Source organism: Quercus lobata, chromosome 2 (genome assembly GCF_001633185.2).
Source record: "Quercus lobata isolate SW786 chromosome 2, ValleyOak3.0 Primary Assembly, whole genome shotgun sequence".
NCBI classification, from domain to species: Eukaryota; Viridiplantae; Streptophyta; class Magnoliopsida; order Fagales; family Fagaceae; genus Quercus; species Quercus lobata.
Genome location: NC_044905.1, coordinates 79,031,004 through 79,055,177, shown reverse-complemented (window position 1 = coordinate 79,055,177; position 24,174 = coordinate 79,031,004). Strand labels below are relative to the sequence as shown.

Genomic DNA, 24,174 nt, shown 5'->3' with positions numbered 1-24,174 from the left:
TTATCCAAATCATTCTATATAATATAATAACATTATATTATTATATACCATATGTATAATGCAGTAGGATATAACCACTGTAAGTTTCTTTAAGTCTTTTTCTCCTCTCCCCGTATGTATGTGTTAAAAAAAATGCAGTAGGATAATATTTAATAATCAAAGAGAATAGAAAAGATAACAACTTAAAACACAAAAATCACATCAACCTAAAGTAGAATACTAATTAACACAAAAATTCAACTTATGTATGGATGCAATAAAAAAAAATGAAAAACAAATTGAGAGAGAGAGAGAGAGAAGTAACATTTTTTGTGTGAGAAAACTATGCATAGAATGAAAAAGAAAATGTCAAATTTATAGTAATATGTTAAGAATAAGAAGAGTCAAAATAAAGGAAGATAAAAGGATAGAGAATGAATGTTATTAAGGTAGAAAGTAGTGAGGAGATGAAAAGGTAAACGGGAGAGAGAGTTTTGGAAAATTAATAATAAAAATAATGATTAAAAGATATTTTAATTTTTAAATAATGGATTTTTTAAGTCACCTTATTAAATGAGAAAATGTTTTAAAAAATATATAGGAAAAATTAAAAACAAAAAAGGATAATGACATGGCTGCTGAGGTAACTTAACCGGAATGTAGCAACAATAAATACCATGCTTCAGTTTTTAGATATATATAGAAGGTAAGTCAATAATCATTTTCTTTTAGCATCGTTACTTCCTGTTTTAATTGTGATCTTATTGTTGACCATCTTGAGCTGGATGATGACAAAGCAATGAAAAATTACCTGCAATCAAATTTCAATATAATTTTTCTATGTTTGAATTTGGGTACTTTATTGAATTTTTTTCCCTTAACTACTAGGTTCCAATGCTCACCGGGGGCATGTTTGGGATAAACACAAATTTTTGTTAGCATTTTGGGTCAATAACTTAATTGTTTGTGTTTTTGACTTTGGAAATACAATAAATCTAATGACATACATATTGTTTCATAAATAACTCTAAAAAGAACAATTTTTACAATATCTTTCACAAATGAGTTTCAACTTTTTACTAGTTTTTATCTTAGCCAATTATTAGTATCTTTTTATTATTTATTATTAACAACTTGTCACATCTATAGTTGTGAAAATTATTGTTACTTAAGAGTTTTTTTTTTAAATAGCTATGCTTTTAATTTTGAAAAGTTATAGGGACACAACTTTGACATGGTCCAAAGTGAGTGGTGAAAAATAAGGGTCCATGTGTTAGTAATTGTCCACCACTCACAATCAACCATTTTAGCAAGTTGCGGTAAAAGTTATGACAAATGGTATAGTCATTGAAACACTTATTTATTTTTGGGGCAAATTACACTTTCACTCTAATTTTTCACCCTAATTACACTTAACCTTCTGAACTATCAAAACACATGATTTACCCCATAAAATTATAATTATGTTTTAATGTCACCCTTATGCATATTTTTATATTATATATGAAGGAATTTAGCATTAAAGTGCCAATTCACCCCTCTCAAAAATTAGTCTTCAATGCTAAATTTTATTAGACTTAACAAAAAAAAAATAGTAAACTTAATGAATTTTATAAAGTGGTGTCCATTACACACACTCTAGTATTCTCATAGCATGCACAAGTTACAATTTACAAGGCAATCATGACTTGTGTGTACTATGTGTACACTAATGTGTGTGCACTAGTAATTATCTTTTTTAACATGTGTGCTCCAGTAATTATCCTTTTTAATATTGGAAAAATTAAAGGGTGCTCTAAAAGCATTTATTTAAGAAATTTTTTATGGGAAAAGAAAAAAAAACAATTGAATTTTTTTATGGCTTTTTTATGTTTCTTATGAAAGAGGTATTAAAATTTCTCTAAAATAGTCCATTAACAAATGTCCAGCCTTCAAAGAGAGAGAGAGAGAGAGAGAGAGAGCCCTGAAGGCGTCCATTGCAATGACATATGGGTCCCTTGCCAAAGAAACTACCGCACTTGTAGATCTGTTCAAATTTTTTTGATTCATTCATACTACAAAAATACTCGGATTGTAGCTAACTCATTGACTCTTTTCGCAATCACCAAGTCAAACAGCGTTCTATCAACAAAATTAATCATATAATTCATTGTAATAAGTTTACGGATCGAATAGTAAATAACATCTAATTAGCACAAAATTTGATATAGTTGTTAGTAACATAAAGAACATATTATCCAATAGTTAGATTTTCAAAATATGTAGTCATATTAATTATTAATAAACCATTCATTTTAGAAAGTTTTAACACCACTTTCATGGAAAATATAAAAAAACTATCATAAAAATTAATTGTTTTTTTCCCATAAAAAGTTTCTAAAAATATTTTCTAAACCAATGTTCTTAAGCATTCGTTAACTTTTCCCTATAAGAGAAGAGAAACCCCCCAAATTTAAATATATATCTTTTTTTTCTAACTAACCAATCTTTCTCTTTTTTTGAGAAAGTTCTAACTAACCAATCTAATCACTTAATAATTGTAGGTACTCAAGAATTTTTGGCTTTGGCTTTGGCTTTGGTTTTTTGGCTTGATTGTCTTGCCTTGCCTTGAATTCTTTTGTCCCACATTGGAAAGATGACTTCCCTCTTTCTACCTTATAAGGCATGAACCAATGAGAAAGAATACTACTAGTTTGGCTACAATAATAATTTCTTATTTAAAACACTATATTGAATTCAACCATTTATAGTTTCTAAAAAAAATCAACAATTTATATCATTTGGCTTAATCTATACTATATATAAGAGGATTTCCCTCTTTCAACTAGATTTTTACGTAGTTCAAAAATACCCTCATTAATGAAGGGTAACTTCCTTTAGAAATATGGTTATAAATGTTAAATAACAAATTTCTTTTTGAATTCAAAAAGGAAATTTCTAAAATTTAGGATTTTTTTCTCTTCACGTTCAAAAAAGAAAATACAGTTACAGTTTATCTCTAAATTTTATCTTTTTTTATTTATTTGAAAAATAAAAATATATATTTTTAAATTATAATAAATGTAAATTATTAACCTTTACTTAAAAAAAAAAAAAAAAAAAAATTGAGGCCATTAATGAGCGCATGCTCAAAGACTAATAATTATCCTAAGTAAATAATATATATTATACGTGGCAAGTGTTGTCAGCCATAAGCATCCTAACGGGTCTAGACCCCGAGTGGGTCCGTATAAGTAGACGTTAACATCAAAATGGGAGGGAATAAAGAAAAAAAAAAAAAAAACAGAAGCCGTGTGGAGAAGAGAGCAAGAAAGAGAGACAAAGAGAGAAGTGTTGGTGCAAACAAGAAGTAAAGCCTGTAAGTTTTACTTCTTTTTTCTGTTTGTTTCTCTAAATTTCCAACTTCTGATTCCTATTTCCAACAGCAAGATTTCACTCCCAAAATCAATTTCCAGTGCTTACACTATAGTTTCTTGCATCCCTTATCTTTCCTTTCCTGATGTTCTGCTATTTGCAAGAGCTGGTTTTCTTTGGTTTCTTTCTTTCTTTCTTTCTTATCCTTCTTGGGCAAACAAGTTTGCTTTAACTGCTTCTTACTAGAGACATGTCATTCAACTCTGCTACATCCCCTGAAACTCTTTTTTCTTTCATGGGAGATATATGCTTCTTATAGTTCTTATTATGAATTCCCAAATTCTTATAGGGTCTCTTATTTTACATTTCTTCGTTTCTTTTTTTCTTGGTTAGTGACTTGAGATTTGAGAATTTCGTGGAGGATATAGCTTGGAAATGAAGAGATTAAGAGACGATGGTAGCTCTTTGCAGTCTAGTTTTTCGAGTGGAGACTCGTAAGTTCTTTCTTTGTATGCTTTTCTCTTTTGTGTGTGTTTTTTTTTTTTTTTTTTTACATTTATTTTTTTAGGTAGAATTTTTTATTCCTTAAGTTCTGTTTGTAAGTTCAGTTTTTTGCCTTTTCGTTTAACCTTTGTAATGCTTTTGCTTGGTTTTGTAATGGGTTCTGCTTTTCCGTAATTGGAATTTAAATTTTTGTAATGATATGAAAGCTTGGAAGTTTTTCCTTTTGTGGGATTTTTTTTCTTTCTTTTTATTGATAAATTAAAGATTACAACAATGGAGGGAGGGATTCGAATTTTATATCTCCAAGTAAAGGAGAGCAAGCAATGCCACTAATGAGAAATTTGAATCCGGCTAATCAGTTTGCTGTTAATATTGACTGGGCATCAGCAAGTTATAAACTTTTGTACTCTCATTGAGATCACATTGATTAGTATGAATATGTTATGTTTATGGAATATTTGTACTATAGATGTAGTGGAGGCAGAGGAGGAAGTGATCAAACAGAAAATGATGGCTTAACCTATCTCAAGGTAGTGAAGGAAACGCTTCAAGACCAAAGAGAGAAATATAAGATGTTCCTTATGGTCATGAAATTTTTTTTTGCTCGAAGGTACAGTAATTGCATGTATGAAGATTTTGTCTTGGATTAATGGACATTGCATCTAAAACCTAACGGATTATGCCATTGTTTGTTCTTCCAGAACTGATGCTTCTAGAGTCATTGCCAAAGTGAAGGAATTATTTGAAGGGCATAATAACTTGATTTCTGGGTTTAACATCTTCTTGCCAAAGGCCCTTGACATTAGTGAATTTTGGAGAGCTATAATTATGATAAAGGTGAAATTATTGTTTTGCTCTGTTGAATTTCAACTGCAAATGTTTATTCCTAGCGTTTTAATGATGACTTTTGTTCCTACAGGAACGCTTTCAAAATGATTTGACTGTTTGTATGATAATCTTAGACATTCTAAATGAGTTTCGGGAGGGGCACAACGACATAAATACCATCCACAATCAGGTAAATATATGCTATGGTTCTGTTTGTTTCACTGCTCTTGTTTTGGAGGGTTTTCTTGTTTATGTAATTTTCAGTAATCTTAAGAGGTTTTCGATTTAAAATTTTCAGATTTCCATTCTTCTTAATGGTCATGCGGATTTAATTGATGAGTTCACTAGATTTCTTCCTAAAACTGAACCTGTTTCAGCAGAGAAATGGTATGCCAATAAATCTATTTCTTTCAGCATTCTATCATTACTTCCAATGTTAACACTGCCTACCAGCCAGAGCTGGACAATGACAAAGCAATAAAAAAATTCCAATGATCACGCGCCGGGGGGGAGGATTGGGTTAAACGCGAACTTTGTAATTATGTTTGGGGTCAATAATTTAATTGGCACCTCTTGATTTTTTTTAAAAAAAAGGTTCATTGCTCAAATCCACACCCCTATTTATTGAGTTATCAAAAGGAAAATGAAAGCAATTTATCTTTTGGGGGGGGGGGGGGGGGAGTTGTGAGAAAGGATGGGGGTGTAATAAATAAAACCATGTTGTTTAAAGAGTAACAAATTAAATTCTAAAATTTTAAATAAAATTAATCTCTGAGATTGTAACTAAGATGTAACAAATTAAGCATTGGTCCTCTCTACATCACACATCTAAATTTATTTGATTTTTTTATTTCAGAGTAACTAATTAAATGCCACATCTCTTAGTCACCCTTCTCATTTATGTTTCAATTTTATTTCATTGATGTCAAAGTCATCTCATTAAGATAAATAAAATATTTCTAACCTGCCCTAAACCAAACTTACCTGAGTCTATTCCACACAAAATTTTCTTGTCCCAAAGAGGAGACGGGATGGGGATAAGGCACTTGTGTTCAAACGCTGCATCGTTGTCATCCCTAATCCCAAAAGAACAAATGCCACGTTAGAACAAACAAGGAAACAGAATATGAGAAGACACCCCCAAGGATTTCACATTTAAAGAATTATTTTGCAATGGCTAGTGTATTACTCTTTCTTCTCAGTAGGTCACACTCAAATCACTTCCCCAGTCCAACTAAATTAAATCAAATACTACTGCATAACCTTAAGAAACTGTACCTAATTTTTCTCTTTGAATTCTATAGTTTAAGGGTGGTCTAAATTAAACTATAGTCGTAAAAGTATAAATAAAATGAAAACTTAAAACTTTTGGAAGATAACAAATTAAATCCTGTAAAAATTGTTGCAAAACCATTTTGATAATTTGATAGTTAGGATGAGAGGGAAAACAATAATAGAAAAAGGAACACTTCTGTATTGAGACTTGAGAGAGAGAGAGAGAGAGAGAGAGTTTTTACTTATATGTTTATTTTTTGTTACTAAATTTCAGGTTTTGATTTGGTTAGAAAATGTTAACCAAAAACGAAAATGAATTTCCAAATGCAACATTTCACACCCAAAAATATATAATTAGTAGTGACTAATGTTCTCTCCTAATACTCCTATCCAAAAGAAAAAAAGAAAAGCTGGTGTTCTGCAATTTTCAAGGGCCGGTTTTCTTTTTTCAATATTTTCTTTGGTTTCTTTTTTTCTTATCGTTCTTTGCACACAAATTTGATTTCACTGCTTATTATTCAATACTCATGTTGATAAACTATTGCAATATCGTTCTTGCGGTATCTTTAGTCTGATAAAACTCTTCTTATTCTTCTTTTTAGTAAATTCTCAAATTCTTACTGGTCTTTTTTTTGGGGGGGTGGAGGGTGAGGAGGGTGTTTAGTGATTTGAGACTTTTGAGGTGGATTAGTTTGGAAATGAAGAGATTAGGAGACAGTGGTAGCTCTTCGCAATCTAAGCAGCTGTCTGCTTCTTCGCGTTGTGATTTGTAAGTTTTTTTCTCTGTACGCTTTTCTCTTTACATTTATTTATTTTTAAATAGAATTTTTGATTCCTTAAGTTCCGTTTGGTTTCCTAGAAAATCTTTCTGTGTAAGGTTTATTTTTTGCTTTCTCAATTAACCTCTCTAATGCTTTTGCTTGATATTTTTCTGTATGATGGAATTTGCTGAATTTTTGGAATCATGCTCTTGACTGGCTTCATAATGGGTTCTGCTTTTTTTAATTGAAACTTAATTTTAGGCAAGTTATAATGTGAGGATTTTTCAAGTGACTTTGACATATGAATGCTTGGAATTTTTTCCTTTTGTGGGATTTTTATTTTTTGGTTGACAATTAATGGAGAGAGGGATTCAAATCTTAGTTCTCCAAGTAAAGGAGAGCAGGCAATGCCGCTGATGAGAAATTTGAACACTGGGACTCAGTATGCTGTTAAAATTGACTGGGTATCAGCAAGTTATAAGCTGTACTCTCATAGAGATCACATTGATTGTACGAATATTCTGTGTTTATGGAAAAACTGTACTATAAATGTAATAGTTTGGGATGATGTGTAATTATATGTATATTTGTGGATTTGAAGCTATGCACAATCCCAAGCCCCAGTAGATGGTGGTGGTACTCTGGGGAAAGTAACAGCAAATGACGGCTTGAGCTATCTCAAGGAAGTGATGGAAACGTTTCGAGACCAAAGAGAGAAATATGACATGTTCTGTAAGGTCGTGAAAGATTTTAAGAATCAAAGGTACACTCATTGCATTTATGCAGCTTTTGTCCTGGAATAATGGAACATTACATCTAAAACCTAATGGATTGTGCCATTGTTTCTACTTGCAGAATTGGCATTGTTGATGTCATGATCAGAGTGAAGGAATTATTTGAAGGGCATAATAACTTGATTTCTGGATTTAACATCTTCTTACCAAAGGGGTATGAAATAGCCCTTGAGGTTGATGAGGCTATCAACATTTTGACCAATATAGAGGTGAAAATATTGTTTTGCTCTGTTGAATTTCAACTGCAAATGCTGGTTCCTTGCGGTTTAATGATGACCTTTATTCCTACAGAAACGCTTTCAAAATGATGAACAAGTTTATGTAGCATTCTCAGACATTTTAAATGAGTTCTGGAAGGGGCGCAAGGACGTATATAAGGCCTACTATGAGGTAAATATATGCTATGGTTCTGTTTGTTTCACTGCTCTTGTTTTGGAAGTTTTTCTTGTTAATGTAATTTTCAGTATTCTTAGAGGTTTTTTGTTTTACAATTTTCAGATTTCCATTCTTCTTAAGGGTCATGCGGATTTAATGGATGAGATCAATAGATTTCTTTTTTCCAAAAGCTGAACGTGTTTCAGCAAAGAATGTTGGTTTGTGAATTGTCAATATACTTTTTGGCTCTGTTGAATTTCAACAGCAAATGCTGGTTTCTTGCAATATAATGATGAATTTTGTTCCTACAGAAACACTATCATCAAAACGATAGACATTATAAAGCATTCGTGGACATTTAAAAGATGTACAGGAAGGAGCACAAGGACAAAACCAAGGTCTATAATGAGGTAATAACCGTAGTAGATATATGTTATGGCTCTGTTTGTTCAATGCTCTTGTTTTATTGGAAAGTTTCTTATTCAAGTAATTTTTTCAGTATTTTTAGTGGCCTTGTTTCTTAGATTTCTTAGTGGTTTTTGTTGACAATTTTTCAGGTTGCCACTATTCTTTTTTATGATCATCCGGATTTTCTTGCTGAGTTCACCTTTCTACCACTAAGTAGCATCACTTGTAGCACATAATGCCCCATATCTACGAAACTGGTTTTAGTATTATTATGAGAAGAGCTCTGGCATGCCCACATACACGCGGAAATGGTTAGTGTTAGGATCCTTCCCATTTGAAATGGATCCATTTTACGGATTGACACTCAATGCACTGTCAAATTCAGAAAGTAAAAAGTAACCTGAAACGTACTCAGAGCCTGTAACATTCTTCATTTTATTCTTTTGAATGGATTCATAATAGTAAGCCTATAAATCTATTTCTTTCAGCATTCTAACATTACTTCCCATGTCAATTAAATTATGTTTGAACTCTAGTAATTTATTGAATACTTTCCCTTAACTACTTGGCACCAATGCTCGCAGAAGGCAGGTTTACAGTGGTTTAGCATTTAATTTGTTACTTTTGAAATAAAAAATCAAATAAATTTATTTTTGAATTGGGGATGGGAGAACTGGAACTATGAATATTTACTTCAATATCAAGAGACGTCAATTGAACAATAAGGCTGTTCACAACTACTTTCATCACAAGTTGCTAATGAAGCGGAAAAACGTTGGGCTTTTGCCAAACCAACATTCTTTATCTGCTCTGTCTAACATCTACTATAGTTTAGCCACAACTTAAAACAATATCATTTTTACTTAGGATTATTGTTAACAATATTTTTGTTATGTATTGATCACAACAATCATTTTAAAAATTCCAAAATAATATGTGCATCGTTAGATTTTAGGTATTTCCAAAATCAAAAAAGTTTCTAAAACAAGGTCCTCATAATCCAACCCCGTCTCATTGTTATTCCTAATCCCAAAAGACCAAACACCACATTACAATATACAAAGGGCACGTTTGGTAAACTGTAATAGGTACCGTAATGTAACAGCTATTCCTATGGATTAGCTATTCAATAGTTTGGTTATGTTTTTATTATAAGGAATAGTCATTCCTTATGAGGGTCATTCTACCGTACCCCCAAAAAAAGGAAGGGTACGGTACCCTCTTAAATCAGAACCATTCATTTAATATTGTTTTAATCTTGTCCGTTGATGTAATTTTAATGGGTTTTGGTTACCGGCTAAACAGGTTTTATATAAACCAAAAATTATAACATTAATCATACTTTTCTCCTCTCACGTTTGCTTCTTCCTCTGCCTGTCTCAGTTTGCCTCTCTAAACAAAACCCTCAAAATAGCTAAAACCATACAGAACCAGACAGCCGCATACCCACAACCTCAAATCGGCGACGCTTCTTCTCATCCAATCCAACTCGTCGGCGCCGCTCTCTAATTTCGTCTCTTCCAATCCATCCTCAAATCGGCGGCTCACTTATATCCAATCCAACTCGGCGGCGCTTCAACTCTTCCCGTACGACTCGGTGGCACTTCTTTTCTACCATTCTAAATCGGTGGAACCACCCACAATCTTCAGGTTCTCTCTTCACATATGATTAACGCTGATATGGGTTTATATTATTTCTCTAAACTTTGTGGGTTTATGCTATTATTGTTTTGTTTGAGTTTCGGTTCTTATATATTTGACAAATTAATATTTACACCGAAGGGCTTGATAGTCCACCACTGATTGCCTGGATCACTACTGCCATGTGAAACGAAATTGTAATAAGGTTGCCAATGCTTTGGCAAAGAAATCTTGGGTTGGGCTAGAACTTCAGGTTTGGGTTGAAGACTTACCTGGGGACATTATCCCCCTTACTTTGTTTGATGTTCATAGTTTTCTTATGTTTTAATAAAAGCATCGGTCTGTCTCACAGACTGGTTTCTCAAAAAAAAAAAAAAAAAATCTTTACACTTTTGAGTTTGGGATGCGAAACATGAAACTTGAGTGAGACGTGGGAACCCTTATCCATAAGTTGCGACAAGATTAGATTTGGTTGGGAGTGTGGGGAGGACACGATACTATGAACCTATGGACTTGGGAGATTTTTTTTTTTTCAACCACCTTGGCAGTAAGAACACCAATTTTAGTGTTGGTTTGTGCTAAATTTTAGAGTTGGTTTCTCTAAAATTTAGAATTTGAAAGAAGCCTGGTGAGTTTGCTCAGAGTTTTAGGAGCAGATATTTTATCTGGATGATGTTCACCATAAATTGAAGTTGTAATAAAAACAGCCTTCCTAATTAGATCATCTCCTGTATCAAAATTGTGCCCCTCTTTTAGCATTAGTTTCTACTTTCTACTTTCTAGCAGTGTGGCTCTGCATAGAGCCAGTTGGTGCCAAAGGCAAGGATTCAACTGGGAATTAGTCAGTAACAAAGCGATCTCTCAACTTGAGTAACAAATAGTTGGTCCCCCGACTCCCAAAGCATTTGTACATTACCGCAGAAGTTGTAGAGCAGCACTGCACCTAGGGAAAGAGAATGTAGCAAGAGACAAAAACCAAAACCCACTTGTTTGTTTGACAAAGATATAGCAACCCTGACATCTTTACCTCAACAACAATTACAGAGTACAGGGTAAGGTCATCTCCAATTCTGAATAGCAACAACAGACGTTGCACAGATAGTTTCAGGTTCAACCCAGTGATTACTTTCAAATTAGGATTAGCTAACTATTTTTATTTTTTCTTTTTTAGTCCAGTTACTGTGAAAAATCAGGTTAACATTATTTCTCATTGAGAGTTTATTTTAGTTTTGGTTTTTCCTAGGTGAGGTGAGATACTCTGAATCAAGATGATACCGAATAAATGACTAACCATTATGATTGGAAATATTACTTTGTGAATTTAGGTCAATGTCATTTTAAGGTGTGGTCTCACCTATAAAAAGGATAAGTGCATAATTACCACCAAAAAAGAAACTACCCTATAGTAAGCACATTTATCAATGCTTTCACTTGCTAGATTAAGATTGGGAATTGGACTGCTATGGTTGAGGATGTCTCATAGTGATATATATTTTGAATAAAATTGCATTGTTTATGATTTTCCATTCAGGATAAATATTTATTGAGGTTGACCTGCTTCCTTTTTCTGTTTTTGAATCAGGCTTACAAACACATGTTTTAATAAGTGCGTTGAGAAAAGGTACAAAACTTTGTGTTAATTTCTTTCCTGCAATTTGCATGAACTTTTCTAAGTTGATTTTGAATTCACCTTTGTAGAATCCAATTAACTTTTTTTACAAAGTTCAGTAATTTTTTCTCTATATTAATTAATTGCAGAAAGTACTCATTTGACATCCTTGTGTAAAGAAAATGTATCAAATTGGTCATATTATCATTTATTATTTCAGGTACAAGGAGTCTGAACTAAATATGGGTGAAAATAGTTGCATTGATCGCTGCGTATCAAAATATTGGCATGTAAGTTGACAATCATATTCGCATATGGTTTACACAGTACTTCCCACAGTATAAACTTTTGATTGATGTACTCTTTTTTTGAGGGGGTAGATTAAATTTCTCATTATTATATTACTCTCTTGTCTCTTGTTATAATTTGATTGATATAAAGTCATATCCATGTTATAATTTGCTTGATAAGTTTGTAAATATTTTCAAGCTACTCATAGATATCCTGTATAAGGAGCAATGCAGATGTTTAAAATGTGGACTGACTCTCATCTATTGTCATATTCTTTTGAACTGGATTTTGTTACAAAAAAGACAATATTTCAGTTTCTTCTACCTTCGACCCCTCCACACCAAAAGTTTCATTTTTCCCCTTGGCCTTTCTTTGAATTTTGTTGTCTTGATGTTTGATTGGATTCTCTCCATCATGTTTCTGGCTTAAGTTTAATTTTATATCATCCATTACTTCCATGCTTCCTTCACATTATTTTATTTAGTTTATCAATGCGTATGTTATACTGATAATTCTGTGCACCATGCCATTAGCTTAGAAATATCTGTGTAAGTCTTGCAGCCTTGGTGTTGCTTTAGAAAGGCCTAACCTTATAGACATGTGATTTTCTGTGACATCAGTATTTGAATAGTGTGGGTTCCTTGCTGGTTCTATTTTGTTTTGTGGTAATTTAGTGTAAGGAATTGGTATTTCATCACGAATGAATTATGATTTGCGTGCGATTACCATCATGTAATGGAAATAAAAGCAAGCTATTTTGTGTTTTTGCCAGGTGACTAATCTAATCGGCCAGCTGCTAGGTTCAGGTCGGCCCCCAATGTGAAATTAAGGCTATTCTGAAATTTGCTCTACATTAGTTACGTGTTTACCTGGCTGGTTGCCAAAGGTTGATACTGGAATGATTTTTGTTTGTACCAAACTTTATGAGGTGGTTCCATTTTGTTTTTTTTTTTTTTAAAGTATTGGCGGCAAGTTGAATTTATACTGCTCCTAGATTTAAGTCATAAAATTGTTAGCTCTTCATAAATGAAATATTATTCTTGGAAAAATCATCAGTATTTGTGATGATTCTATAACATGTTGAATTGTTTTTGCTGCTGCTTGTTTCTTGGAAGTTTGCAAATGCTTGAAAGGAATGGAGATGTTAATGCACATTAAGGGCCCACTTCCTTTTAACAGCTAATTATGTTCAAATTACACGTTCCAATATTTTATAGGAACAAATACCAAATGGCTTTAGAATGATGAGTTTGTATAAATTTTGCGAAATCGAGAGAGAGAGAGAGAGAGAGAGAGAGATGCTTTATGGCACCGATAAGTCTTCAACAATGAAAACATTCCATTGCTATTAGGGCTCTCTTGGACTTAGCTCGTGGAGGTTCTGCGGACTCAAATGAGGCTCACACTTATCATTGTGGTTGATATGCTAAACTCTCAATGACAAAATTATTTTGATAATTTTTTTAAAAAGGACTGGTTTGTTCGTTTTTACCTTTTCTATTGGTAATTTTTGTTATTGTAGAAAATTTTTGGGATGTTTATTTTGTTTTAGATGGGTCTAAATATAATAATAATTTTATGAAACAAAATTGCATAGACACTTTAGTTGGGGTGATTATATTCATGTCAGACACAGTCATTTGACACTTCTGCACATGTGGATCTAATGAAAATTCCTAAAAAATATAAAACCTGGTGTAGTAGCCTTGATTGATGACTATTTCATACTAAATCTGTAGTTTCAATTCAAGTGTTTACTGAAAATTTTAAAATTATCAACAATCTTTGTATTGGATTTTTTGCATAACTTGCTAATTGTATAGTCACCTTATTTCCAACCTTAGACACCACAATAAACACACAACTGTGATTAAGTTGCAAATGTTGCATAAGAACAATTAGAGAGCACATAAGGTTATACATCTTCGGTTTTATAGTATATATTGATGATGCATAGAAAATCAGTAGGCTGAATGGAAAAGTGGGAGGATAGAAAAGATTTGGTTTTCCCTCATGTGTGTTTGGTTGGAGGGGTGGAAAAGTGAGAGGATGAAAAACTTTTTTGTTTGGTTGGAGAGAAAAATGGGAGGATGAAAAATGTAGTTTATATAAATTGACTATTATGTTCTTGTAATATAATAGTGGGAAAGTGAGAGGGGTAGGTGAGGGTAACAAAGTGAGGGTATTTGTGTAAATTACATCATCAGCATCTTTTCCTCCCAAATAGGGAGGTAAAAGTGTGGGCCCGAAGGGATTATTTTCCTCCCCATTTTCTGTCTCTCTTTTTTTCTCTCCCGAACCAAACGGTGGAAAATGTCATTTTCCACCCTGTTATCCATCAAATATGAGAAAAAAAAGTAAGGGAACTACTAAATGTGAAAAAAGAACTGTCACATGTAATGTTGGAATGGCACAATTTGAAAATGGAAACGTCAAATGTGAGAAAAAAGTAACGAAACCACCAAATGTGAGAAAAGAACTGTCACATGTAATGTTAGAACTGCAAAATGTGAAAATGGAACCATCATGTGTGAGAAAAAAGTAAAGGAACCACCCAATGTGACAAAAGAATTGTCATATATGATGTTGGAACTGCAAAATGTGAGGATGGAACCGTCAAATGTAAAAAAAAGAAATAAGGGAACCACTAAATGTGAGAAAAGAACTGTCACATGTGATGTTCGAACTACACAATGTGAGGATGGAACCGTCAAATGCGAGAAAAAAAATAAGGGAACCACCCAATTTGACAAAAGAACTATCATATGTTATGTTGGAACTGCACAATGAGAGGATAGAACCGTCAAATATGAGAAAAAAGTAAGGGAACCACCAAATGTGAGAAAAGAACTGTCACATGTGATGTTAGACTATACAATGTGAGGATGACATCGTCAAGTGTGAGAAAAAAGTAAGGGAACCACCCAATGTGACAAAAAAAACTGTCATATGTGATGTTAGAACCGCACAATGTGAGGATGGAACCGTCAAATGGGAGAAAAAAAAGTAAGAGAACCTCCAAATGTGAGAAAAAAACTGTCACATGTGATATTAGAACTGCACAATGTGAGGATGGAACCGTCAAATGTGATAAAAAAGTAAGGGAACCACCAAATGTGACAAAAGAACTGTCACTTGTGATGTTGGAATTGTACAATGTGAGGATGGAATCGTCAAGTGTGAGAAAAAAGTAAGGAAACCACCCAATGTGACAAAAGAACTGTCATATGTGATGTTGGAACCGCACAATGTGAGGATGGAACTGTCAAATGTGAAAAAAAAAAAGTAGGGGAACCACCAAATGTGAAAAAAGAACTATCACATATGATATTGGAACTGCACAATGTGAGGATGGAACCGTCAAGTGTGAGAAAAAAGTAAGGGAACCACCCAATATGACAAAAGAACTGTCATATGTGATATTGGAACCGCACAATGTGAGAATGAAACTGTCAGATGTGAGAAAAAAGTAAGGGAACCATCAAATGTAAGAAAAGAACTGTCACATGTGATATTAGAACTGCACAATGTGAAGATGGAACCGTTAAATGTGAGAAAAAAGTAACCTGGTGTAGCAGGTTACCTACTAGTGGGTACCGTACCCCCCCCCCCCTTTTTTGAGGGGTACCGTAAAATTATTCTCCTTATGAATAGCTATTCTTTAAAATGAGAAATAACTATTCCTCTCTAGAAGGGTTGTAATAGTTATTCCTTAGTAGATGTAATAATTTCTAACATTAATACATTTCCAAATAAATAAACTTTCCATATCCACCTAATAATTATGGAAATAAAAAATCATAAAAAAATAACTCATCTCTCTAAAATTTAAAATATATTATTTTATAGGAAATATAATTGTATGAATGAGGTATTTCCTAAAATAAATCATAATTGTTATTTTAATGTTACAACTCACAACCAAACTAATGAATAGGTTTAGTTATTCAATTACAACACATTTTATTCTTGGTAATAAAAATTACCATTCCTGTTGTAATCCACATTCAGTGTACCAAACGTACCCAAAGAAACAAACCATGAGAGCGCACTCCCAAGGATTTCACGTTTAAAGATTTATTTAGCAGTCCACTTGCCTAATTCACATGAAAATTGCTTGTTGAGTCCGTTCATTCACTCGAAGGAAAGTTGAAAAAGGCTTGTCATATTTTTTTTTTTTTTTGTGATAATGTATGTACCTTTTAAATATTACATCCAAAAATATGAGCTCCCCCCACAAAAAATCCAAAAAATTAATAAACGGTTATCTATCTAAGTAGTTCCAATATATGACCTCTAAAAAAAATATAAATAATTTACCAAAACAAGATTTTCCTTTTTTTTTTTTTTAAGAAAAAAGAGAGAGATAGAGCAATGGAAGAATAGTGTTTCTTATATTGTCTTGTGAGTTTTGCTTGTTGAGTCTAAGTAGAAGGGTTTTAATTAAAGTAATTTCCTTTTGCTCTTTCTTTTTTTCAAATCATTCTTATTTCTTAACCTAAGAACTTTTATTGTTTGTTGCGAATCTCTTAACCTAAGGACTTGATTCAGTCCATTAGAATTTTCTTATATTTTCTTTGACTTATGAATAATATATTAGTTTTATAGAGTACAATTTATTAAATTTTTGAATTTTTTTTTTATTTGCAACAAGGCTTTGGTGTTTTTATTGTTAAGTTTTCATTTATTTGTAAATGCTTCATTTAGTCTCAAAATATTAAATTTATTTATTATAAGAAATAGCTAAATATGAGATATTAATGTTACAAATGATAGTACTTGAAATAATATATATTAGATTTATTTATTTATTTATTTTGGATTGTGAAAAAACTTATAAATTTATTGCTTTGATATATTTTGATATTTGAAACCTAGCTTTAATAAAATTAAAATATTACTTGCAATATTTTATTGAAAAATGAGATTAAATAATTGAATTAATTTTTATTAAGATTAGTGGAGGAGCATAAAATGGAATACAAATTATGGAACAAGAAATTTGTATTCGTTTTAAAAGTACAAGATTAAAACATGAACTTTTGAAAAGTAACAAATTAAATCCTATTAAAATTGAGACAACACCGTTCTAATAATTTCATAGTTAAGACCTTACAAGCAATAAATTTGAATCCTAGATGTAGATATCAAAACGGTATTAATCAGTTGAGTTACAAAACTCTTAACTTAAGGCAAAAGTATCCATTGAGACGAGAACACATATTTACATTTAAACGGGTTTAGAGCTTTTAGACCCAAGTGGTGCCATTACCATATATAAGAAATTGTTAACATCAAAATTGTTAAATGGGAGGGAAAAAACTATAAAAAAAATAATACTAAATAGATCTATAGGAATTCGTAAATTCTTTTTGTTTTTTAAGTTTCTTGGTTTCTTTTTTTCTTGGTTAGTGATTTGAGAATTGCGAATTTGGTTCGGAAATGAAGGGAAAAAGAGACAATGATATATCTATTAATCTTTAATTTTCTAAAAATTTTGCAAACATGAAAAATATAATAATAAAAATAAAATGCAATCCTCTAATAGATTTGTCAAAATTCATATCTAATAAAGAGATATTGAGTAGAGTCATAGCCTAATACTACAACCAAGTTTGTTGCCAAACTTTGTCCATTTATTAATTACTAAATATTATATACACGTGGCAAGTGTTGTCTTCAATTATATAAGTAGACGTTAACATGAAAATGGGAGGGAAAAAAAAGGAAAAAAGAAGCCGTGTGGATTGGCAAAAAGAGACCCTTCACATCTGTAAGTTTTACTTCTTTTTTCTGTTTGTTTCTCTAGATTTCAGATATTGATTTGGTTAGCTAGAAAACTGCAACCAAAACCCAAAATGAATTCTCAACTTCTGATTCCTATTTACAACAGCAAGATTTCACTCCCAAAATCACTTTCCAGTGTTCACACTTTACACTATATAGTTTGTTGCATCTCTTATCTAAATAATTCGTAATGGCTCTCTTATCTTTTCTTTCCTGATGTTCTGCAATTTGCAAAAACTGGTTTTCTTTTATTTTGTTTTCTTTGGTTTCTTGGGCAAACAAGTTTGCATTAACAGCTTCTTATTGAAGAGACATGTCATTCAACTCTGCTACATCCCCTGAAACTCTTTTTCTTTCATGGGAGATATATGCTTTTTGTAGTTCTTATTATGAATTCCTAAATTCTTATAGGGTCTCTTATTTTACATTTCTTTGTCTCTTTTTTTCTTGGTTAGTGATTTGAGAATTCCGTTCTTGGTTAGTGATTTGAGAATTTCGTGGAGGATTAGTTCGGAAATGAAGAGATTAAGAGACGATGGTAGCTCTTCACAGTCTGTTTTTTTGAGTGGAGACTTGTAAGTTTCTTTCTTTGTACGCCTTTTTTTTTTTTTTTACAATTAATTTTTTTAGGTAGAATTTTTTTTTCCCTTAAGTTCTGTTTGGTTCGCTAGAAAATGCTTTGTGTAACAGTGTAAGTTTAGTTTTTTGCCTTTTCATTTAACCTTTGTAATGCTTTTTCTTGGTAATTCTTGTATGATGGAATTTGCTGAATTCTTTGAACCATGCTCTTGGCTGGCTTTGTAATGGGTTCTGCTTTTTTGTAATTAGAATTTAATTTTGGGTGACTTGTGACATATAAAAGCTTGGATTTTTTTTTCCTTTTGTGGGATTTTTTTTTCTTTTTGTTGATAAATTGAAGATTACAACAATGGGATTCGAATCTTAGTTCTCCAAGTAAAGGAGAACAAGCAATGCCACTAATGAGAAATTTGAATCCGGGGAATCAGTTTGCTGTTAAAATTGACAGGGTATCAGCAAGTTATAAACTTCTGTACTCTCATAGAGATCACATTGATAGTATGAATATTTTGTGTTTATGGAATATTTGTAATATAGATGTAGTGGAGGCGGAGGAGATAGTGATCTTGGTCGTACCAGGCAGGAACAAACAGAAAATGATGCCTAAACCTATCTCAAGGAAGGGAAGGAAACGCTTCAAGACCAAAGAGAGAAATATGACATGTTCCTTAAGATCATGAAAGATTTTAGGGCTCAAAGGTACCGTAATTGCATGTTTGAAGTTTATCTTTGTCTTTATTTATCAAAATAAAAATAAAACTTGCATCATGTATGAAGTTTTTGTCTTGGATTAATTGACATTGCATCTAAAACCTAACGGATTGTGCCATTGTTTGTTCTTGCAGAAGTGATGTGTCTGGAGCCATTGCCAAAGTGAAGGAATTATTCGAAGGGCATAATAAATTGATTTCTGGGTTTGACATCTTCTTGCCAAAGGGGTCTGAATTAGCCCTTGAGCATGATGAGGCTGCTCCACAAACTAAGAAGATTGATTTTGAAGAAGCTATCAACGTTGTGACCAAAATAAAGGTGAAATTATTGTTTTGCGCTGTTGAATTTCAACTGCAAATGTTGGTTCCTAGCGGTTTAATCATGACTTTTGTTCCTACAGAAACACTATCATCAAAACGATAGACATTATAAAGCATTCGTAGACATTTTAAAAATGTACAGGAAGGAGCACAAGGACAAAACCAAGGTCTACAATGAGGTAATAACTATGGTAGATATGTTATGGCTCTGTTTGTTCAATGCTCTTGTTTTATTGGAAAGTTTCTTATTCAAGTAATTCTTTCAGTATTTTTAGTGGCCTTGATTTTCAGTTTTCTTAGTAGTTTTTGTTTACAATTTTTAGGTTGCCACTCTTCTTTTCAGATCATCCGGATTTGCTTGATGAGTTCACTTTTCTACCAAAAGCAGCATCACTTTTAGCACATAATGCCCCATATCTATGAAACTGCTTTCAGTATTTTAATGAGAGCTCTGGCATGCCCACATATATGTGGAAATGCTTAGGACATTTGAAATGGATCCATTTCACGGATTTACATTCAATGCGCTGTCAAATTCAGGAAAATAAAATAAAATAAAAGTAAAAAGTAACCTGAAATGTACTCGGAGCATGTAACTTTCCTCTTCAATTTCTATCTTCTTTTTTTTTATTTTTTAGAATTTTTTTTAAAAGTATTAAATTGGAGCAACATTATTTTAAAATTTAATTGAATCTACTATTAATACTATTTCACCTCTTGAAAATTTTTACTTTTATTGAAAAATTATTGTCATTAAAAGTTTTCCTTCAATTTATTTATTTTTCACTAAATTCTGTATGGACCACATCATCAATGATCGACTGTAAACCAATCACCTTCTAAAAAAAATTGCTCCCATGGCAATTTAAATTGTCATGGGCAATTTACTCTTTTTGAATGGATACGCTATATCCATTCAAAAATTATAGTTTTGAATGGATAGTAAGCCAATAAATCTATTTCTTTTAGCATTCTATCATTACTTCCCATGTCAATTAAAATATGTTAGAACTTTAGTAATTTATTGAATATTTTCCCTTAACTGATTGGCACCAATGCTCGCAGGGGGCAGTTTTCGGTTAAACACAAACTTTATAGTTGCATTTTGGGTCAATAATATAATTGAAAGAGACAACATTTTTCTTTTTCTTTTTCTTTTTTGTATGGAGTGTAACAGAGTCAAGTCTGGTTTAGCATTTAACTTTGAACTAAGTTTAACTACAAAATTAGTTATAGCTTAAGACTACAACCTTACTCAATATCTTTTTATTGAAGGTAAATTTTGACAAATTCACCATTGGATTACATCTTTTTCTTATATTCTCTATGCTTGCAAAATTTCTAGAAAATTAAAGATTAATAACTATGTCATCAATAAATTATTTAAATTGTATGTTTTTGTAGTTTAAAATTATGCATAAAATATAAGCTTATAGATTATATAGTAAATAATATACGATTGAGATAAAATTTGACATGTGTATTAAAAGCATAAAAAACATGTAATTCAATAGTTAAAATTTTAAAATATGTAGTGATATTTATTTTATTGAGTAAGGTTATAACCTTAGACTACAACTAGTTTTGTAGCTAAACTTTTTCCCTTGATTTTTTTACTTTTGAAATAAAAATCAAATAAATTTATATGTGAATTGGGGATGGAAGAATTTGAACCATGAATATTTACTTCAATACTAAGATATGTCAATTGAACTATAAAACTCTTGGCAACTAGTACTTTCATCACAAGTTGCAAATGAGGCCATAAAAATGACGGGCTTTTGCCAAACCAACATTATATTTTATCTACAAGTTAAAACAATATCACTTTTACATATGTTTACCATTAAAAATATTTTTGTTATGTATTAATCACAAATTTGGTGTTTTTGTTGTTAATTTTTCATTTATTTGTAAATGCTTGTTTAAGACTTAAAATGTTAAATTTATTTACTATAATGTTTATAGAAATATCTAAATATGAGACATTAATGTTACAAATGATAGTACTTGAAAAAATATATATTCGATTTGTTAATAAATTTATTTTGATATATTTTAATATTTGAAACTTAGCTTTAATAAAATTAAATATCAGGGTCAATTGTGTAAATTACAATTTTTTTTTTTTTGGAAAAATGAGCTTAATAATTTAATTAAGCTTTATTAGGATCACAAATTATGGAATAAGGAATTTGTATTCATTATAAAAATACAAAATTAAAACATTAACTTTTGAAAGGTAACAAATTAAATTCTGTCAAAATTAAGACAACACAATTTTAATAATTTCATAGTTACGACCTTACACGCCAGGAATTGGAATCTCAAATATCTTTATTAAAAAAAGTGTTAATCAATTAGGTTACAAAACTTTTGACTATCCGTTGAGACGTGAACACGTGCTTGCATTCGAGCCTTTAGACCCAAGTGGGTCCATATTACCATATATATATATATATATATATATAAAAATAAAAGCAGTCGTTAACATCAAAATTGTTAAATGGGAGGGAAAAAGCCCAAAGAAAAAAAAGTAACCTTTAAGAAGTTTCTTGGTTTCTGTTTTTGTTAGTTGGTGATTTGAGAATTGAGAATTTGGTTCGGAAATGAAGAGAAAAGGAGACGATGGTAGCCCTACGCAGTCTAAGCGACCGTCTGGTTCTTCGAGTGGAGACTCGTAAGTTTCTTTCTCTGTACGCTTTTCTCTTTTGTTGTTTTTACAGCTTTGATATTTTGGGAAGAATTGTTTCATACTTTAAGTTCTGTTTGTTTTGCTAGAAAATATTTCGTGTGAGAAAAGTTGCTTGCTTTTTGCTTGGTGATTTGTTTTATGATGGAATTTACTGAATTTTTATGAGGGAAGATAGATATGGGTTATATTTCTGTACTATTGTTTGAATTTGAATCGTCCTATTGGCTTGTTTTGTAATGGGTTCTTCTTGTTTTAATTGGATTTAATTTTTACGCAAATTTTTCTGTGATTTTTTGTTAATTGAGTTGTGACAAGAATGCTTGGAAAATTTTCCTTTTGTGGGTTTTTTTTTTTGGGGGGGGGGGGTGTGGAGGGAATTGGATGATTACAACAATGGGGGGAGGGATTTGAATCCTAGTTTTCCACTGAGGAGAAATTTGAATGCTGGAAATCGGTTTGCTGTTAAAATTGACTGGGTATCAGCAAGTTATAAACTTTTGTACTCACATAGCAATCACATTGATAGTATGAATATGTTGTGTTTAGTTCTGGATGAATTGTGGTTATGCTAATTTTATAAATATAATGTGAAGATATGGGAAATCCCAAGTCCCAGCAAGTGGAGGCAGAGGAGGTAGTGATCTTGGTTGTACCGCAGGGAAATTAACAACAAATGATTCCTCAAGCTATCTCAAGGAAGTGAAGGAAACATTTCAAGATCAAAGAGAGAAATATGACATGTTCCTTGAGGTCTTAAAAGATTTGAAGGCTCAAAGGTACAGTATGAAGTTTTTATCTTGGATTAATGGAACATTGCGTTGAAAACCTAACGGATTATGCCATTGTTTGTTCTTGCAGAACTGATACTGTTGGTGCTAGTGCCAGAGTGAAGGAATTATTTGAAGGCCATAATAACTTGATTTCTGGGTTCAACGTCTTCCTGCAAAAGGGCTATGAAATAACCCTTGACGATGATGAGGCTTCTCCACAAAGGGAGAAGGTTGAATTTGGAAGAGCTATCGACTTTGTGAACAAGATAATGGTGAAAATTTTGTTTTGCTCTTTTGAATTTCAACTGAAATTGTTGGTTCCTTGCTGTTTAATGATGACCTTTTTTTCCTATAGATCCGCTTTCAAAATGATCTACGTGTTTATGAAGCATTCTTAGACATTATGAATACGTACAGGAAGGAGCACAATGACATAAATAAGGTCTACAATGAGGTAAATATATGCCATGGTTCTGTTTGTTTCACTGCTCCTTTTGGAAAGTTTTTCTTCTTTAATGTAATTTTCAGTATTTTTTAGAGGTTTTTGTTTTACAATTTCAGATTTCCACTCTTTTTGATGGTCATCCAGATTTGGTTGAAGAGTTCACAACATTTCTTCCAGAAGAAGCATCTGTTTCAGCAAAGAATCCTGGTTTGTGAATTGTGAACGAGATAAAGGCGAATATATTGTTTTGCTTTGTGAATTGTGAACAAGATAAAAAGTTAATATACTGTTTTGCTCCGTTGAATTTCAACAGAAAATGTTGGTTTCTTCGGTTTAATGATGAATTTTATTTCTACAGAATCACTTTCAAAATGAGGTACTAACCATGGTAAATGTATGTTATGGCTCTGTTTTTTTTACTTGATAAGTTTTCTTATTCATGTAATTTTCAGTATTTTTGCCATTCTTTTCTATGGTTATCCTTATTTGCTTGATGAGTTCACAATAGTTCTACCAAAAGCAGCATTGCTTTTGGTGCAGAATGCCCCATATCTAAGAAATTCATTTGAGCATTCCAGTGGGCGGAACTCTGGCATTCCCACATACATGTGAAAACAATAGGTATTAGGATGCTCTCCATTTGAAATGGATCCATTTCATGGATGGCGAGATAATGAGATTTAAATGACACTCAAAACACTGTCAAATCCAAGGGGGAAAAAAGTAACCTGAAATGGACTCAGGATCATGATGTTACGTTTCATCATTTTATTCTTTTAAATGGATTCATAATGGTAAGCCAATAAATCTTTTTCTTTTAGCATCGTATTAATTGTGATCTCAGTGTTGACCATCCAAAGCTGAACGATGAAAAAGCAATTTCTGCAATCAAATTTCAATGTAACTTTTTCTTGTTTGAATTTTGGTAATCTATCCAATGCTTGCTGGGGGAATGTTTGGGATAAACGCAAACTTTGTAGTTCCATTTTGGGTCCATAATTTAATTGAAAGAGACAACATAATTTACAGACTATACAAATTTTTTTTT

At 31.9% G+C, this 24,174-nt stretch overlaps 2 protein-coding genes and 1 long non-coding RNA gene across 4 annotated transcripts; all 3 read left to right on the top strand.

Moving 5' to 3' along the window:
* The first annotated feature begins 3,255 nt into the window (after window positions 1–3,255).
* LOC115978321 (paired amphipathic helix protein Sin3-like 2) lies at window positions 3,256–8,740 on the top strand. 2 transcript variants are annotated; one of them, XM_031100341.1, is made up of 13 exons: window positions 3,256–3,337; window positions 3,727–3,827; window positions 4,307–4,447; window positions 4,539–4,674; window positions 4,757–4,855; window positions 4,964–5,052; window positions 6,587–6,709; window positions 7,303–7,464; window positions 7,557–7,704; window positions 7,787–7,885; window positions 7,994–8,084; window positions 8,182–8,280; window positions 8,428–8,740. In XM_031100341.1, exons 2-11 carry the CDS (start codon window positions 3,769–3,771, stop codon window positions 8,063–8,065), a joined length of 1,128 nt encoding a protein of 375 aa, XP_030956201.1. In that variant the 5' UTR covers window positions 3,256–3,337; window positions 3,727–3,768; the 3' UTR covers window positions 8,066–8,084; window positions 8,182–8,280; window positions 8,428–8,740. The 2 variants fall into 2 exon arrangements, with proteins under 2 accessions (XP_030956201.1, XP_030956199.1); XM_031100339.1 differs by having other exon boundaries at window positions 7,994–8,088.
* An 869-nt stretch (window positions 8,741–9,609) lies between these two features.
* On the top strand, window positions 9,610–12,915 carry LOC115976759. The gene is made up of 4 exons (XR_004088371.1): window positions 9,610–9,928; window positions 11,502–11,540; window positions 11,749–11,818; window positions 12,592–12,915. It is a non-coding gene; the product is annotated as an uncharacterized LOC115976759 (long non-coding RNA).
* Window positions 12,916–21,736: 8,821 nt separating this feature from the next.
* LOC115968817 (paired amphipathic helix protein Sin3-like 2) lies at window positions 21,737–23,519 on the top strand. The gene is made up of 5 exons (XM_031088330.1): window positions 21,737–21,896; window positions 22,505–22,687; window positions 22,770–22,953; window positions 23,037–23,135; window positions 23,243–23,519. Exons 1-5 carry the CDS (start codon window positions 21,826–21,828, stop codon window positions 23,339–23,341), a joined length of 636 nt encoding a protein of 211 aa, XP_030944190.1. The 5' UTR covers window positions 21,737–21,825; the 3' UTR covers window positions 23,342–23,519.
* The last annotated feature ends 655 nt before the right edge of the window (window positions 23,520–24,174 follow it).